Source organism: Coenobita brevimanus, chromosome 84, assembly GCF_032717465.1.
Source record: "Coenobita brevimanus isolate Jiangsu-jjx chromosome 84, ASM3271746v2, whole genome shotgun sequence".
NCBI lineage: Eukaryota > Metazoa > Arthropoda > Malacostraca > Decapoda > Coenobitidae > Coenobita > Coenobita brevimanus.
Genome location: NC_137037.1, coordinates 48,337,338 through 48,353,989, shown reverse-complemented (window position 1 = coordinate 48,353,989; position 16,652 = coordinate 48,337,338). Strand labels below are relative to the sequence as shown.

The 16,652-nt window shown below is 39.7% G+C and overlaps 1 protein-coding gene across 1 annotated transcript; it reads right to left on the bottom strand.

Moving 5' to 3' along the window:
- Positions 1–5,623: 5,623 nt before the first annotated feature.
- On the bottom strand, positions 5,624–16,366 carry LOC145410214 (protein-lysine N-methyltransferase EEF2KMT-like). Its single transcript, XM_080280430.1, has 8 exons — positions 16,204–16,366; positions 14,821–14,993; positions 14,119–14,271; positions 9,920–10,114; positions 9,014–9,265; positions 8,604–8,715; positions 6,866–7,006; positions 5,624–6,530 (listed from the first exon to the last, which is right to left on the bottom strand). Exons 2-8 carry the CDS (start codon positions 14,884–14,886, stop codon positions 6,418–6,420), a joined length of 1,032 nt encoding a protein of 343 aa, XP_080136556.1. The 5' UTR covers positions 14,887–14,993; positions 16,204–16,366; the 3' UTR covers positions 5,624–6,417.
- Between the last annotated feature and the right edge of the window lie 286 nt (positions 16,367–16,652).

Genomic DNA, 16,652 nt, shown 5'->3' with positions numbered 1-16,652 from the left:
TTTAGCCGCAGACCATCTTAACAATCGTATGGTTCACTGTAGATCAAAGATTTCTTGGATAACAAACAAATGTCGAAACTAAATCATATCTTTGTGTACATAAATACTAAGGTAAGTAAAATAAGACAAGTGATAGCACAGGAAATTTATGTAATGCAAACTGAATAATTCAAGATGAGCTATAGTACACCAAGGCAGTGATAATTATTAATGGATGCTGAATTAATAATGAATACTGTAAGTTACACTTATTATTGTAAAAGAATACAGATTATATATACAACAAAAGGAGGCGGTTGGTCTGGACACAGACCTTCTTCAGCATTCAGTCAGTAGCTGGCCAATTATAAAGCTGGGTAAAAACTAAAACACAAAGATAATCAGGACAAGGAAACGGGTATTTTTTCTTAAGACTTTTGGGGCAAACTATGAAAAAGCACAAAACCTAACATATTTTGTGACCGGAGATTTCAATGCAAAAACAGTCACGAACAAGGTTGGTGAGACTCGCGGAAGCCTTTGGAATGGGCAACAGAAGAAAATACTCGTGGGATTTGCTGAGAGGAGCAACCTTAATTGGGTAATGAGTACTTTCTTTCACAAAGAAGGTAGAACGTGGACCAAACGATGAAACAGAATACCAAATTTTCCTGGTTAAGTCCAGGTCCCACCAAATTAGTTCAAATGAGTCCCCGCACTTGTTAATGCAGGCCCTGCTTACAGTTTGGACCTTTTGTTTGTGTGCAGTTATGCTATTACTTCTTTGTTAAGGCTGAGAATGCAGCCTTGTTTTTAAAATGCACCTAAAGACTGCAACTTAAAGAGTGCAGCTTGATATCACTGTCTCGGCCAATGGGGGACCTCTAGAAATCCCCTGCCACCAGATATCTCTCAATGTTAACATCAGCTCTGTCCCGACCACGTGTTCAATTACCGTGATTTTTCTTTGTTGATGTGAGAACCTGTGTGACAAAATGCCATCATACACTACTGACGTATTGAAAAGCTTCGTAACAAAAATATAAAACAGAATACATTGCTCTCGTTGTTTTATTTCCCCAAAAACGAAGCCCGAATTTTCAAACCTGCAATTATATATTTCTTTTCGTCGTTTTTAATTAAGCTGATTATAGCTGAGTTAATTCTTGCCGGCTGAAATGTTCGACTTGTACTTTGGTTTTAGCCAAGCGATTGTTTTGTTTGTTTCAGTCTCAGTGCGGAAATTATAAGGATGATATGTTAAATTATTCCACATTAGCCATCCGAGCTCATGAGACAGTCCCCGTTGGTAAGGTACCTTCTTTGAAGCGTAGTTGAGAGCATGGAACACGTTCGTATTTTAGATTCCTCTCATACGCATTGGGGTCGAAGTGAAAGCTGCAGATGCGTGCATTACTCGCATTAAATTTGTTTTTCCTCTTGCACAGGTGAATCCGCTTACGTTAAAGCTCGTCATCTCCGGGGAGGGAATGAATTAGTATACTTGTATTCCCATCTTTTTTGTATAAAGAGCTACAACCAAACACTGCACAGTTAATAGGCATTATCAGTCTCTGTGAAGGACGGAGAGGTACCTGCGTTGTGATCTCTCGGCAAACTGACAATGTAAAGCACTATCTGGCTACCCCTCGACACCTCTCTACTGGATGACGCCATGCGCGACAGGCAACAAATAGATGTACGGAATGGGTGTCCTTTTGGGCCAAGATCTTGATCTAGTTTTGGGCTATGGCTATAATCGTATGGCCACACAGGACGTGACGAGCGGGGAGGTAGCGTCGAACGATGAGGGGGAAGGTGCGAGCGTCAATGCAATGTGCCTGTCCAAATAGGAAGCTGCAACAGATAGTCAGTTGTCCATCGGTGCAGACATGCATGGGGATGTCGCTAGCAGTGCGCGACATTTTGAAGCTGCATCGCGATCCCCCCCCCCCGTCCCCCCCCCTATTTTTTATCACTATCTCTAAAGCTCAAAATTCTAATAATTGTCTACCACAATTCCGTACATACAGAAAAATAAAGACTTAAATTTTAACAGTTCTGTAACTGGTGGAGAGATCATCACGAAAAGGTGGAATCTGAGTTGAGTGGCACTTCATTCTGACTGGTTTTTTCTCGTATATATAAAAGGAAACATTAATTTTTGCTAAAATCCACATGTGCACACTATTGTTAACTAATGTAATCTGGCAAAAACATGGTGGAAAACAATACAGGTAATGAGAAGAGAGGAAAAAAATCGATTTTTGTTGATGCGTGGAGGGGGGAGCTAATATAAACCTGAAAAAGGGCAGCTGTCCGTCTTGCTTAGTCTACAGGTACAGTGTAGTTGGCCGAATGGCTTTACTGGTCTTCCTGCCATACGTTCTCCTGCCAGTGATTTGTGGCCTTGTTTGCTGTTGTCACCTGCAGAAGGTGAGGTGCATTGTTTTTACTAACGTGTCAACTAACATATGTGTTATGATGATGCAAGGCAGGATGCATAATAACGGGACAAAGTGGCAGACTGGGACGGGAGAGAAGGCAGTGGTGTAGGAGTGAGGGTCGTTCACTAGTCGTTAACCAGTGGTTGTCGCGATCATTCAGTTCACGCTGATTTATATTTCAGCATTTTCAATAATTTATTAGTAATCTTTTATTTACTGAAACGATTTTGCTCCCTGCGTATACGTTTTACTGATTCATTTGTTACATGGAACATTTTCATCCGGCCATTAGGCCTACTGTTCGTCGTTGATGCGCATACGTGTTATTAAGCTGCAAATATTTGCGATGATTGACATCATAGTCCTGTAAGTAATTATTTTATCAGTTATTCTGTTTCATTTGATGTCACTAGCTTAACTAATATCATTAAGTCAACTTCCAGCTATTACAAAAGCTGCAAATATATTCATAATTTCCTAACCATCATCGCTTTTCATATTCTGAAGAGAATAAGTGGCGGGAAAACCCGTCAAATTTATCCGATCAGTTGTATGTACTGTACAGTACAGTACGTCACCGGCAGCCACCTCTTTTTAAGTTTATAAGACCCCCTCCACGCTCTAAAACTATTTTGATTTTATTACCCTTTTTCATATTACTCATGTTATTTTCCGCGTTGTTTATTGGCAAATTACATTAGTTAGCAATAATGTGCAGTTGTGAGTATTAGTAAAACTATTTCCTTTCGCATACACGAGTAAAAACCAGTCGATATAACTGAAGCACCACTACAGACTGAATCCACAGCTTTTTCACAATGGTCTCTCCCCAAGTCGCTGAGAAATGTTTTAAGTCTTCATTCACCGTAAGGAATTATGGGAGATATATTGTATTCCAAAAATTAGTTTTATTTATTCTACACACACATATTAGTAACATGAAAACCGAAGTTGGCGTATTAAGCTACAATTTTGTATCTTATGTGACTCCAATATTATAGTCAATGAAAATCCGAGGAAATATAAGAACTGGGAGCCCTTAGTGTCTGGACTAATGTTGAACATGGTGTTAATCTACGGAATTGCACTCCATGTTTTGTCGACTATCATGTGTCTGGGAATTTCACGTCAGATTTCGACTTCGTAAAACAAATCAGGCCCCCCCACTCCTTAACATCATTCTCAAGGCAACATTGTCAATGCAGTCAGGATAGAGTTATCAAAGCAGAATCACTGATATCATCTGAGTAATCATTTTGAGCTTTATTGTAGCTCCATTAACTAGTTCATCAACTGCTTTTAAAAGGGCTCGTCATCTACAGTACTTATAAGAGAGCTCAGGACTTTAACCTTATTTCTGCTGTCAGATTTGCTGAATCCTCTCAATACAATGATCAGCATTCTGTGCTTTACTTCTCTTTGAACTGTAAGAAGTGTGACTCTAATGCCCCCAGAGTTTCTCTTGGTTATTAGATTCGCCAGTTACCTCATCAATTTCTCTTATTGCAAAGACCAACATCCTGAGCTTTATTTCAGCCCACATTATCTTCACTCACTAGTTTGAACTGCTTTTCATAGACTTGCTTGTAACTTCCATCCATCATCCAATCCTACACTGCCCCATGTGGAGCGTAGGATAACCAGGGCTAAGCAGTTGGTCTTGACATTTAAGATGACAGTGACCAGCCTCACTCATCCCTGAGTGGCATTACATGAGCAACCAACCCCAACCATCCCTTGGATATAAACCTTCACCAGCTCAATCCGACTGGAGTGCAATATATACCAACTAAACCACCAGGTGCCAAAAATTGGCTATATGGTTACCACCCAGCATAGTAAATGGTTTCCTGGTGTACAAGAAACCATTTGGCTTGTCACTCAGTATAGAGTCACCCACAGGCAGAAGGAAAAGGAAAGAATGAAGGAAATAAAGACAGAAGAGGGAGTGTAAAGTCACCCGCAGGGAGATGGACAAGGAAAGAAAGAAGGAAAGAAAGACAAAGAGGATGGATGGAAAGAAGGATGGAAGAGAGGAAAGGGAAGACACCCGAAAGCAGCACTACATCGAGTGAGTGGATGGTGAGCGCCCCCACCTACCACAAAGCTTGTAACTTAAGAACAGAAAATAAGAGGCTAAGTAGCAATGTTGTGTTGATGTGGATGTGTTGGAGTGTTGTAACTACCCTGAAAGAGTTTGGCCATGTGGACAAAATGAAGAATGGGACTGACTAGGCAAGTGTATATGAGTAACATGGAGACAGAGGAGGAGAAGGAGACCAAGGATGAGAAGGAGGGATGATGTGGAGATACATGAATGAGGGTAGTTCTGGTAATACACTGAGATGGTTTGGCCATATGGAGATAAGAAAATGGGATTGATTAGATAGTGTATATGAGTGAGGTGGAGGAAGAGGGGAAGGATACCAAGGATTGGAGGGAGGGCTGGTCTGGAGGTACAGGATTCGAATGAGGGTGGTGAACTGGAGGGAGGGTAGCCTGATGGTTGAGGAATAGGTGACAAGGAGATCTGTCTGTGGTATTTCTTCCAGGATTAAAGCATTTGTATAGAAAAAGTTAAATTTTGAAAGGCATACTAAAACACAGGCAAATCATTTTATTGAAAGATAATACAAGGCTAGGGAGAAATTTCAGTTTGTTTAGAATGTATTAATGCTCCACTTTCAGACTTTGGGCATTTTTTAAATTGTCACCAGCAGACAAGTTTACTTAATATAGGAATGTCATCAAGTAGTGAAGTGGTTAAGAATGGCTGTATCTCATCCCTGCAGTTTATAAATCTGCCATTATGCTGGATATATTAGTCTGGGGAGGGCAAAGATAATAAAGAAATGATATTAAGTAGTTACTGAAGGCTTTATGCTATCACTGTACAGTAGACCCAAAATTCTTCCCTATGCTTCTGGAGTTCAAGGTGAGTGAGTGCACACAGGAACTGTGATGGGGTGGCTGTGTTTGTGGGAGAACCTTGAAGGGATGCAAACACGAGAACACATGAAAGACGATAATACTCCACCCTCTTAAATGTTCACCGTCATGTAGGACTGAACTAGGATTACCTAGTAGGCACATGTTCCACTGACCCACACAATGGAGGCTCCAGTATAAACATACAAACAGCCTTTGTATTCTTTAATAACTTTCAGTTTTGTAACTGATTTGTCATGTGACAAAATTCTGATGGCTGATATTCCAAGCCCGGTGGGAAAAAATACAAGTAAAAGGCATATAATCCACATAATACTTCACCTTTTCAAATAATCTTAGTCCTTAATGGGCACATCACACAGGTGCAAAATCACAGAAACTAATAAAACAAAATAATGATTTAATAAACTTAAGAATGCTAACTCAACCAGTATGAAAATTTCTATGACTCAATATCCAAATTTATGACTCTGTGCAGAATTATCAACAGTTTATTACATAAATATGAAAGGTATGAAACATGACAGAACTTTGAGCCAAACTAAAAAATTAAATAAAAAATAAAAACCAGTATGGAGCTGTAGATACAAAACCAAATTCTCTATTATTCAGTTACCACTCACTCATCTCTCTATTTTACTGTACCTATTTTTTACTTGTGATACCACTGTTCTTTATTACCATAAATTACATATGTAGCAGCCATTTAATCCATTCCCTCCACTGACTTCTCCCCCCCTTCTGGCTGTCTCCAGACCATTTTATTCAAATTAGGACAGACTGCTGAGATCAGATATAGCCTTCATTAATTCCTTCAATACAGTACCAAGGCACTCTCGTAGGATAGGCAAAGTCATCTGGAAGCAAGAAGAAATAAATACAAATGATGTCCCTAGGCTGAAATACTGAAATAATCTTTTCAAAGAGTACAGGACCACAAGCACTTTCACCCATCAGTTTCCTATTTCTCTCTATATTCCTTTTCTTTTCTATGTAGGACCTCTGTTTCTACCTATCTTCTTGTTCCGCATCATGTAAGGCCTCAGGGGAGTGTAGAAGCTACAATGTGCAGGATGGCAATGGAATGTTGTGGCTGTGAGGGGGAATCCTGATACTGACGGCAGATCTCCACTTTGATGTGTAGGTCCTCAGATGCTGCAAAAAATAACTCTGATATGAGACTAAAAACATAGGATTGTATATTTATCTGCTAAGGAAGCCCTCTAATGATTTTTCCTTATCATATTTATTTTGCATACCACGTACAACTCTCAAGTAATCTCTTGTAAGCTATTTTGGTTTTTCTAATACTGACAAATGTAATACAGCATCATTTTTTGGTTAGATTATTGTACAGGTGACATCTATTTATCATGTAATCCTTTACTGCCACATAAGAGGCTAGCTTCTTCCTTATCTACTGGAAGAAGGACAGTGGACTGGAGAAGGGTAACAACAAAAAACAGTAACACTCAAACGTAATGCCTCACCTAACAAATCCTTGAAAAAAGTATAAGTGTCTGGGTTTCTGAGGGTGCTGGCCACATAGACATCAGTAGTTGGTATTTTTGAAAAGATTATCTTCAGCAACTTCACCAAATGCCTTGTCACTTCATTGTCATAAACAACATCTGCAATAGAAAGTTACATTTTACATAAACCATGTCAAAAAAACTATAATTTGCAAATGAAATGGGCAGCTGTCCCTCCTGTAATATGGATCTGTTCCAGTGTAGTATAAAATATCCCACCCTATTTCAAGTTCAATCACACCCTTCCTTAGCATGATTATTGCTCACTTCAGCTTGACTCAGATTCTAACATCAGATCCCTTCATCTTGCTCAGGCTAGCTACATAAACACTTCTCTTATTCCACTGAATTCTGCCTGGTAAGCATGATTCTAAGTCTTTTCCACATCAGGGCAATTCTCCATTAACATAACATCACACATCAGGGCAACTGCTCATTAACATAATACGGTAATAATTTTTTGGAATCATTACACTTGTAAACCAATTTATTAATACACTACTGATTAATGCTGGTACATCTTATATTCCAAAATTTTTTTATCAGTCATCATCCTGACCTTTCTTGACAAAGGGAGATGTTAGGAAGATCCAGAAACAAGGAATGAGACAGTACAAAAGTGGGAGAACTATCAATGACATACCCAAAATAATGGGCAGACTACAATCTAAATCATTCAGTCCCCTTGGCTCACCTCACATTCATTTGCACTTTTTTTTTTTTTAATACTGTAAAGATGTGTTTTATATGCATCTGTCACATACTCAATCCATTTACTATCAAGTTAATAACATTCTGACACTCTGGCATCTACACTCTTCTATTCAGGAATATATACCTACTTCTTTTCAGTATCATATCATATCATATCACACACAAACTACTTATGCTGTGGGGCACATTCCTTTCCATAAATCACTTTCACATCTCTGACACGCTTCCAATGAGGTGTCCTAATTCGGATTAGGAAGTAACTGAACCAACTTCTAACACTTCCACATTTAAACATAATCACTCAGTTCATTCTTTTTATAAGGACTGTGTTGCCTATGACAATGTCTAAATCCATCTATCTACATATTTATTTATCATTAGACACCTTAATTTTGTAAGGGATGGTCACAAACAAAGTGCCTCCATGTCATCCTGTCCTCTGCCAGACAGTGACGTATCCTATCCTATTATGCACACCCTCACACCCAAAAGTTTATTTACAAACATTTGTATAGATCATCACCCAACACCACAATCTCTTCATCTCCTAACTCAGACACCACAAGCACCAAATCAACCCAGAATCTTTTCACCTCTTCAAATAGTCCAGCCAGTAGGGCATATATTGAAATACTGACCAAGCATGATCATATGATATGCCTCAGTAGTAGAGTGCAATAAGCAAGATTCAACAATATTTAACAATCTCACTTAAAGGTACACTTATGGTTTATGGGTTTATTAAATATCATACTGGCTCATATGGTGCATGATTTAGCATTTTGTAATAATGATGGTGATGGAAATTATGAGAGATGATGTGGTGGTGGTGGTGAGGATTACAGTTGTGCTGGTGGTATGGATGAGAGATTGTAATGATAGCCATGTGGTGATACTAATGACATGAGTGAAGATGCTAAAGGCAGTGGTGGCTCATGATAACAGTGATCATGACAGTGATCACTGATGTTCTGATACCTACCAGCAGCCAAGACAACATCAGCATCAAAGTTAAACATGCTATCTGCCCAGTCCAACCTTGAAACCTTAACCATTGTGTTGCCGTACTTCGTTGCAAAGACACTTCCTTCCACCTGGTGAAAAGGTAGGAAAGAATGAGATGATCAGGTGAAAGACGTTCATCATCAATACTGTACCATGATTATATATAAATTTCTCAAGTACTGTACCTGTACAGCATGTAGCAAAAGTTGTGGTAACTTAACTTCTTCAATTCAAAAGGTTTCTCTCAGGTTGCCTTCCCAGTGTAGCCTCCCCAAAATACTTATATGTCTTCAAGTTTGGGGGAGTTAGTGGAGACTGCTTCAAGCTCTTTAAGCATGAACGACCTCGCAATGCAATCAATAAAATAAATACGATGTCCCTACTTACCCAACCATCACTTGGGGTTGGTGTTGTTATGATGTTCGCAAAGGGCTTGTTTGCATTCTGATTGTTCCATATATTTTCAGTCAGTATCTTCAACACTGACGCATGTGTGTCAGTGAATGTGTATGAGGCCGGCTGGCATGTGTGTACCACAGTTATACCAGTCAATCCAAGCCCAGCACCAAGCTCAATGACATTCTTTTTATGGAACTTTTCCTTTTCTTCCATGCACCATTTTGCTAAAACATGACTTGCCTGAAATGCAAGAAATTATTTAGCTTGAAATATAACATGCTGAAGTATGATCACAAACAACAAAACAAGTTCAATGTGTATACTCTGTCAATAATATTTACTCTACCTGAAGACATTAATCGAAGCAGGAAGGCTGCCAGAGACACCTGTACTATTTTCCTGACTAAGAGATATGTCTGTCAACTGTGATGACCTTCATATTATTATTTTCTCTCTCTCGCTTACAAGAACTATCAACAGCATACCCAATGAAATGGGTCATATGGTCATTCACATATTCAATTCTCTTGAATCCTATTTTTACCATAAAAACCCAAACCCATGCAGAAACTTTTTTTTTTGCAATATTCTTAAAGATGCATTTCACATACACCTGTCAGACAGTCATTCTGTTAACTATCTATTTCAAAACAGGGTGCATAATCTCTGTCATGTGCTTATCCATACATAATTCATTCAATCCACTCAGTCCCCTGTATGTTTCCTTGCCTCAAGAACCTCCATACTTGGCTTCATTTATACACTAAATTACCATATCAGTCCAATGACTGTATACAGTATATGGACATTTTTGTCATCTTTATACTATCAGTCAAGCGTAATCTCACATTACAATAACATTTGTTATACAGCCCTGCTTCACAGATGACTAACCTCCCACGTGCACATGCCAGTAGTACCATCACTGATCAGGCTGCATGTTTCCTTCAGAGTAATTGTAGGCAGTTCTACACTGGATACATTGTAGGTTCTGTAGCAAAAACCATCGGCTGGTGAAGCAGAATCAGACAGAAGGCGCATATACTCCTCATATAATATTTCACTTACTTCAACATTGGCCTCCTCAATCTGAAAATCTTTGTCATTAGTAATGTAGCATATTTTGTTAATCTTCCATTATTCAAGCCTAAGCTTTTCTATATAAGTATAGATCACTATTCACATACAGTACATAAATGCGACAATGTCAACTGATTTTTCAAATGTGGAAAATGTAGAATTAACAATGAATAATAAATCCACTCACTCAATGTAGTGCTGCTCTTGGGTGTCTGCCCTGTCCCCTCCTTCATCCTTCTTTCCTTCCATCTTCTTCTATCTTTCTTTCCTTCATTCTTTCCTCGTCCTTCTGCCTATGGGTGACTTTACACTCCCTCTTCTGTCTTTCATTCCTTCATTCTTTCCTCTTCCTTCTGCCTGTGGGTGACTCTACAGTGAGTGACAAGCCAAATGGTTTCCTGTACACCAGGAAACCATTTACTATGCTGGATGGTAACCATATAACCAAATTTTGGCACCTGGTGGTTTAGTGGGTAATTATTGCGCTCCAATCGGATTGAGACGGTGAAGGTTTATATCCAAGGGGTGGTTAGGGTTTATTGCTCACATAATGCCACTCAGGGATGAGTGAGGTTGGTCACTCTCATCTTAAATGTCAGGACCAACTGCCTAACCCCGGGCTCCTACGCTCCTCATGGGGCAACGTAGGATTGGATGATGGATGGATGAATCAATTACTCTAACTGGTACTAAATATGTTTCATGATATGAACTATATTGTTATTATACAACACTGGCCAACAAAGTTCAATATTTCACATAATCATGTGTTCTACCATGTATGTTTTCAGATTCAGGAAATTCCTTTTTAACACTTGACAACAGGCTCAATCATGGTGGAAAGTAAGGTGGTTTACTGTCCCGTCGTAAAGTTAACAAAGATGTTCTAAAATATTGTACAGTATCCAAAACCTTATTGATTATTATGTAAACAACTAAATTCATACTGTGCAAAACATGAAAAAGAAAAAAAATCTGTGCTGTAAAGTAAGGATATCAGTTCCCATCATTTTAAGACAATTTTTTGCATGCATCAGAAATTGTTATTTCTTCCCAGGTCAATCACTGATAAATATATCATCACTGCCATACATAAAATTTTGAAACACAGTAGAAGCACTTTGATTTATGGGTCAGCCACTCAGTGATCAAGTTCATATTTTACACAAATAGGTGGTGGCAACCATTATCCACTCACCTGATGTAGTGCTGCCTATTTCTTCCTTCTCCTTTCTCATTTTATATCTGTGTCTGACCTCATCTATTCCTACTTCTCACTTTCCTTCCTGTTGTTTTTTCGTACTCTCCTTTCCACTTCAGGTGGCTCTATACAAAGTGACAAGCTTAGTGGTTTCCTGTAGCCCATGAAACCATTTGCAATGCTGAGTGATAACCATATATCCAAATTATGGGGTGAAGTGGAGTCTGTTATGGTGCCCCTGTTGACTGGGCAGAGACACACACGTAACATCTATTTAGGAACCAAACTTCCAAGCTATTCCCCATGCCTCACCTCAGTGGGGTACTGTCAACCAAAAGAAATCATCAGTTCAGTGCATGGAACAGCCCTGCAGGGGCAGCAGCTTACCTGCAGTTGATGGGTCTCTTTGGTTAGACAGATGGGCTTGATCAACAACAGCAACAACCCATGGCATTTTTCTGTCCAGTGCTCAAAACTCAAATCAAGCTCAATTTCATGCTTCCTCTTACAGAATTCCCATAAAGAACAGAGGCTGGCAATAGTGCCACAGGTCTGATGTTATCTCTTGACTGGGAGCTAAACCACTTGCCAACACCAGCTCATCATTTCCCATAAGATGCTTAAAAAAAAAAAAAAAAAAGTAGATTGACATACATGTATAACAAGATTTGTAAAAATATATGAGTCCCACCTTGGATTTTGATTCCGTGTACTTGTGACTGAATGATTCCTGCCTAAGAGTGATGATGGTGTGGTTACCTACCATCCTTGCAACCACACTTAACTTGTATTGTAATATCTCTCAGGGTCAACCGTACCCACCCATCAATGTATACAGTAGAAATTTAGACTCTCTGAGGTACTAACTTATTATCATAGATACTTCTTAGTTTGAAGAATATATTAAATACGATATCCACTGGATAACCTAATGTGTGGAAAGGAAGAAATGATATTTAAGGTGGCAAATCAGATGAAGAGGGAGAATAGGGATATCATAGGTGAGCAGTGTGTGAAGCATGAAGAAGGAAGGGTAGTGGTGAACAGTGGGAATATTAAAGACACATGGAGAGAGCATTACAGCCGCGGTTTGAATGAGTTTCACTGGGAGTTATAGGAGTGAGGTTAGTCACTGATCTGATAAATACAATTATATATGTGTTGCATCAGAAAATTGGAAGAAGAGTGTAAATGTAAATGTGTACAAGGGGAAGGATGATGCCCTGGAAGGAGGAAATTATAGAGGAATAAAGCTTTTAGACCAGATAATGAAGGTAATGGGGAAAGCTCTAGAGGGTATGATCAGAGAAAGAGTGAATATTGATGAGATGCAGTTTGGGTTTATGCCAGGCAAAGGGACCACTGATGCCATATTCATTGTTCAACAGCTTCAGGAAAAATGTACAGGAAAGAAAAAGGAAATGTACTTTGTTTTTGCTGACTTGGAGAAGGCCTTTGACAAAGTCCCTAGAGAGGTGGTGAAGTGGACAATGAGAAAGCTTGGGATCGAGGAGTCGCTAGTTAGGGTGGTTATGGCAATGTATGTGGGTGCTCACACTCAGGTATGGGTGGAGGAAGATTTGAGATATGAGTAATCCATGAATGTTTGTGTGCACCAAAGGTCAGTTTTAAGCCCCTTGTTATTTATCATGGTACTTGGAGCCCTCTCACATGACAAGAAATTGACTCCCATGGGAGATGTTGGATGCTGATGATTTGGTGTTAACTGTGGAGAATGAAAGGGAAATGAAGGAAAGATTTAGGAAGTGGAGAGATGGTATGGGGCACAAGGGCTTAAGAGTAAATGCAGATAAAACAAAAGTGATGATATCTAGGGCTGGTGGCAGTACTAAGAAGAGGGAGAGTGGCCATGCGTGATTTGCCACAAGGGTGTGGGAAGTAATTCCATCTTGTACAGTGTGTGTGATCATTGGGTGCATAAGAGATGCAGTGGTATTAGAGGCAGACTGCAAGATAAAGCTGATTTCAAATGTGCATTGTGCTGGGGAGAGCAGATGGAGATCGTCAGGCGTGAAAGGATTGAACTGGCTGGTAAGTCTCTTTGGTGTGTGGAAGTTTTGTTATTTGGGAGACATGTTATCTGCCGGAGGTGGGGCTTGGGCTAGGTCTGTGGCTAAAGAGAGGCATGGTTGGAAGAAGTTCAGGGAGCTGTTGCCTCTCCTGACGCTGAGAGGGCTCTCACTATGTACTAAGGGATCTTTGCATGCAGCATGTGTTAGGAGTGTAATGCTGTGTGGTAGTGAGATCTGGGCAGTAAAGGACGATGATATTCAAAGACTCAAACGTAAAGAAATGACAATGATTAGGTGGATGTGCAGTGTGTCCCTGAGTGTGAGGCCTGGAGGGGCTAGGTTTATGATGGAAGAGTTGAGAGGTAGGATGGGACTGGAGTGTACTGGTGTTGCAATGAGGAGAGGTATATAGACTGAGATGGTCTGGGCATGTCGAGAGGATGGGGGATCATAATTGGGTAGAGAAAGTGAGAAGTGTTAATGTTGGGGGTAAGGTTGTGAGATGTAGATCAAAAAAGACCTGGGACGAGGTCATCAAGCCTGACCTCAGGGATAAGGGACTGAACAGGGAAGCTGCCGGAGATCGAGCAGCATGGAGAGCTGCAATTAGGTGACCATGGCTGACACACGCAAGCATGTTGGAGCCTTCAAAAATTAAATGACGAAATGAAACAACTGGAACCCTAGGGTGTCAGAACAAACAAAAGTTTTCTGGACAGTCTCATATATCTTTACAATAATTCCGGCTTTCTCCAACAATTCAGCGTAGAATCTCTTACGTGAGAAATTAGTGTCTTGAGGAAAAGTCGTTTGTAAGATGAGGTTGGAGGAAACTGCTGGGCATATGGATGAAGAACTGTCTGACTGAGTATATGCTGTTGAGCTGTCTGTGCTTCCTCATACCCCAGTGATGAGATACACTGCTGGATATCCTGCAGGAGAATTTCTTTCAATAGATAAAGAACAAGAGTAAAGTCACAGTTACATGGGGTTTCTCATAGTCATATCCTTACATACTGTAGTGCTGACTTTGTAAATTTACATTACTGCATCAATCATTTCACGTAATTTATCCAACCACACAGCATTCACCTCCACACAGTCCCATTAGGACCACAGAAATAGTAATTCACACTTTTTAGACAAGGGTAACCAGTCACATGCCTAAATATGGTATGGTATTACACTACATGCATACTGAGTCTTGTTATCACCCGTCATTAATAAATTCATCTATGAAAGTATACTTTGTAATGAACATGTGTTGTAAGGGCACAAAATGTCAAGACACTGTATTTATGAACAGACACTGATTTTTGGAAGGAATTAGGATATGGGTATGAATTAAACATGATGTTTAATGACAGTCCCATAATACTGTGAGTTCAATTAATCTTTGTGTTTACCAAACATTATTTTGTTTGGGCTTGGTTAGTTCCTAGTGTTAAAATAGGCCATTCATAAGGTTACTGATACTGTACCTTCCAACATATATCTTTTAAAGGATACATTCTTAGAAACTGTGCAGCAAGGTCTTGGCTCAACATCCTGTAGTTACTTCAAATATCCGAGAGGCTAACAAACAAGAGTTGTTTTTGCAGATCTCCCCTTCAGTGACAAGCTGGATACCATTATCGCACTATTACAAACCAGGCTGTAAAGATAATATTGCTTTTTTGGAAAAAAGGCAGTTTTTAATGAAGAACTTTGTTAGCAAATGATGAGATATAAACAGGAAACACTTCTAAATACCTGAAATGCTGCTGTTGCTACTTCTTCATATTTACCACTTAAACTTTGGGTAATTCACATCACTTGATGTGAAATCTGAGACAACCATGTAAACCATGTTTTTTTAAAATCTATCTATCTATCTATCTATCTATAGCCCGACGCCCTAATCCCGCAAAGGGTGGCCGCAGACAAAACGCCTCCAAGTCACTCTGTCACCCACCATTTGACTCCCCTCCCCCCAACTCACCCCCCCCTCCAAAATCTACTCCACTATAAATTTGCTTTCGGAAATATACATTTAACGTGAAAATCCTATAGTTAATTACCTTGCATTTCTGCCAACATCTGCCAGTAGCCGGCCATATTTAATGTACCTAATGTACATTTTATACATTTGAAAGCTGGCTGTCAAATGCAAGTGAGGTTAGGTTGGATTATGTTAGGTTTGGCTAAATAATTAAGTTTCCTATTATTTTGACAAGAGATAAACTAACGCATCCAGGTGGAGTAATGGTTGGTAAAATATGCAGCCAGTCAGTGGGATCACTAATAAACACTGCTGCGGGCAACCTGGCTACTTCCTTAACTACACAAAAATGGCATCTTATGCCTTGGGTTGACCTAATCTCCAAAATGAGCAATTTCCGACAAAAGCGAAGTTCAGACTAATTTGTCACACTAAAATCAAACAGAAAATATATTTGTTTCTAATTCAACTGATGTGAACTACCAAAAATTGACCAAAGTTTCTTATATAGATGTAGATTTAACTGCATGGACTGTTGTCAATACAAATCCATCCATCTTTCCCATCCACATGACCCAGTTCAAATGGGGTAGGTCTACAAACCTGGGACAGGAACTTCTCACAGTGCTAAATAAATTGTTAGTGCAATAAAGTGTATGTGTCAAGCGGGTTGGTGGAGGGTTAGTGCCCCTCCCTGTAAAACAAATAACTCAGAGTCAAATGGCCACCCCATACGGGATTATGGCGTCTGGCAATAGATAGACAGCAATAATTGTATCAATACATATTATTTTTGTAAAATATTGGCGGCTCTGCAGAGCGCCACATGTTGGTGGAGTGGAGCCTGATAAACCAAATAAAGATAAAGTACTGGGGATCCTACGATAGACCACAGGCAGGCGAGTGACTCAGAAGCCTGTAAGAAGTCGCAAGTATGCGCCACACATCACCACCACCACCACCACCATAAAGGCGCTTCGGAGCAGTGCTGAGGGCAGAAACGTTCCTAAAGTGTTGTCTTCGTCATGGTGAGGGTGTGGAACAAGCTTTATGCTATCAAGTATAAACAATGAAATAACGCCAAGGAGTCCTAAAACCCGCCCGGTTCTACAGTACCGCAGGAAGTGGCCGTCAGTTTTTATATTAATATTGCCCATATTGCACGTGCTGTCATTAGATCTCATCCCCATTAATTTCTAATTGATTTTGTATAATTTTGGCTTTATTACAATTACTGTAGGAGGAAAATAAGAAAATCAGTCAGTGGCACCAATGTTGGCCCAGGCACTCAGGCAGGAGGAAATGGTAAACAAAAACATTATGTGGTTGGTG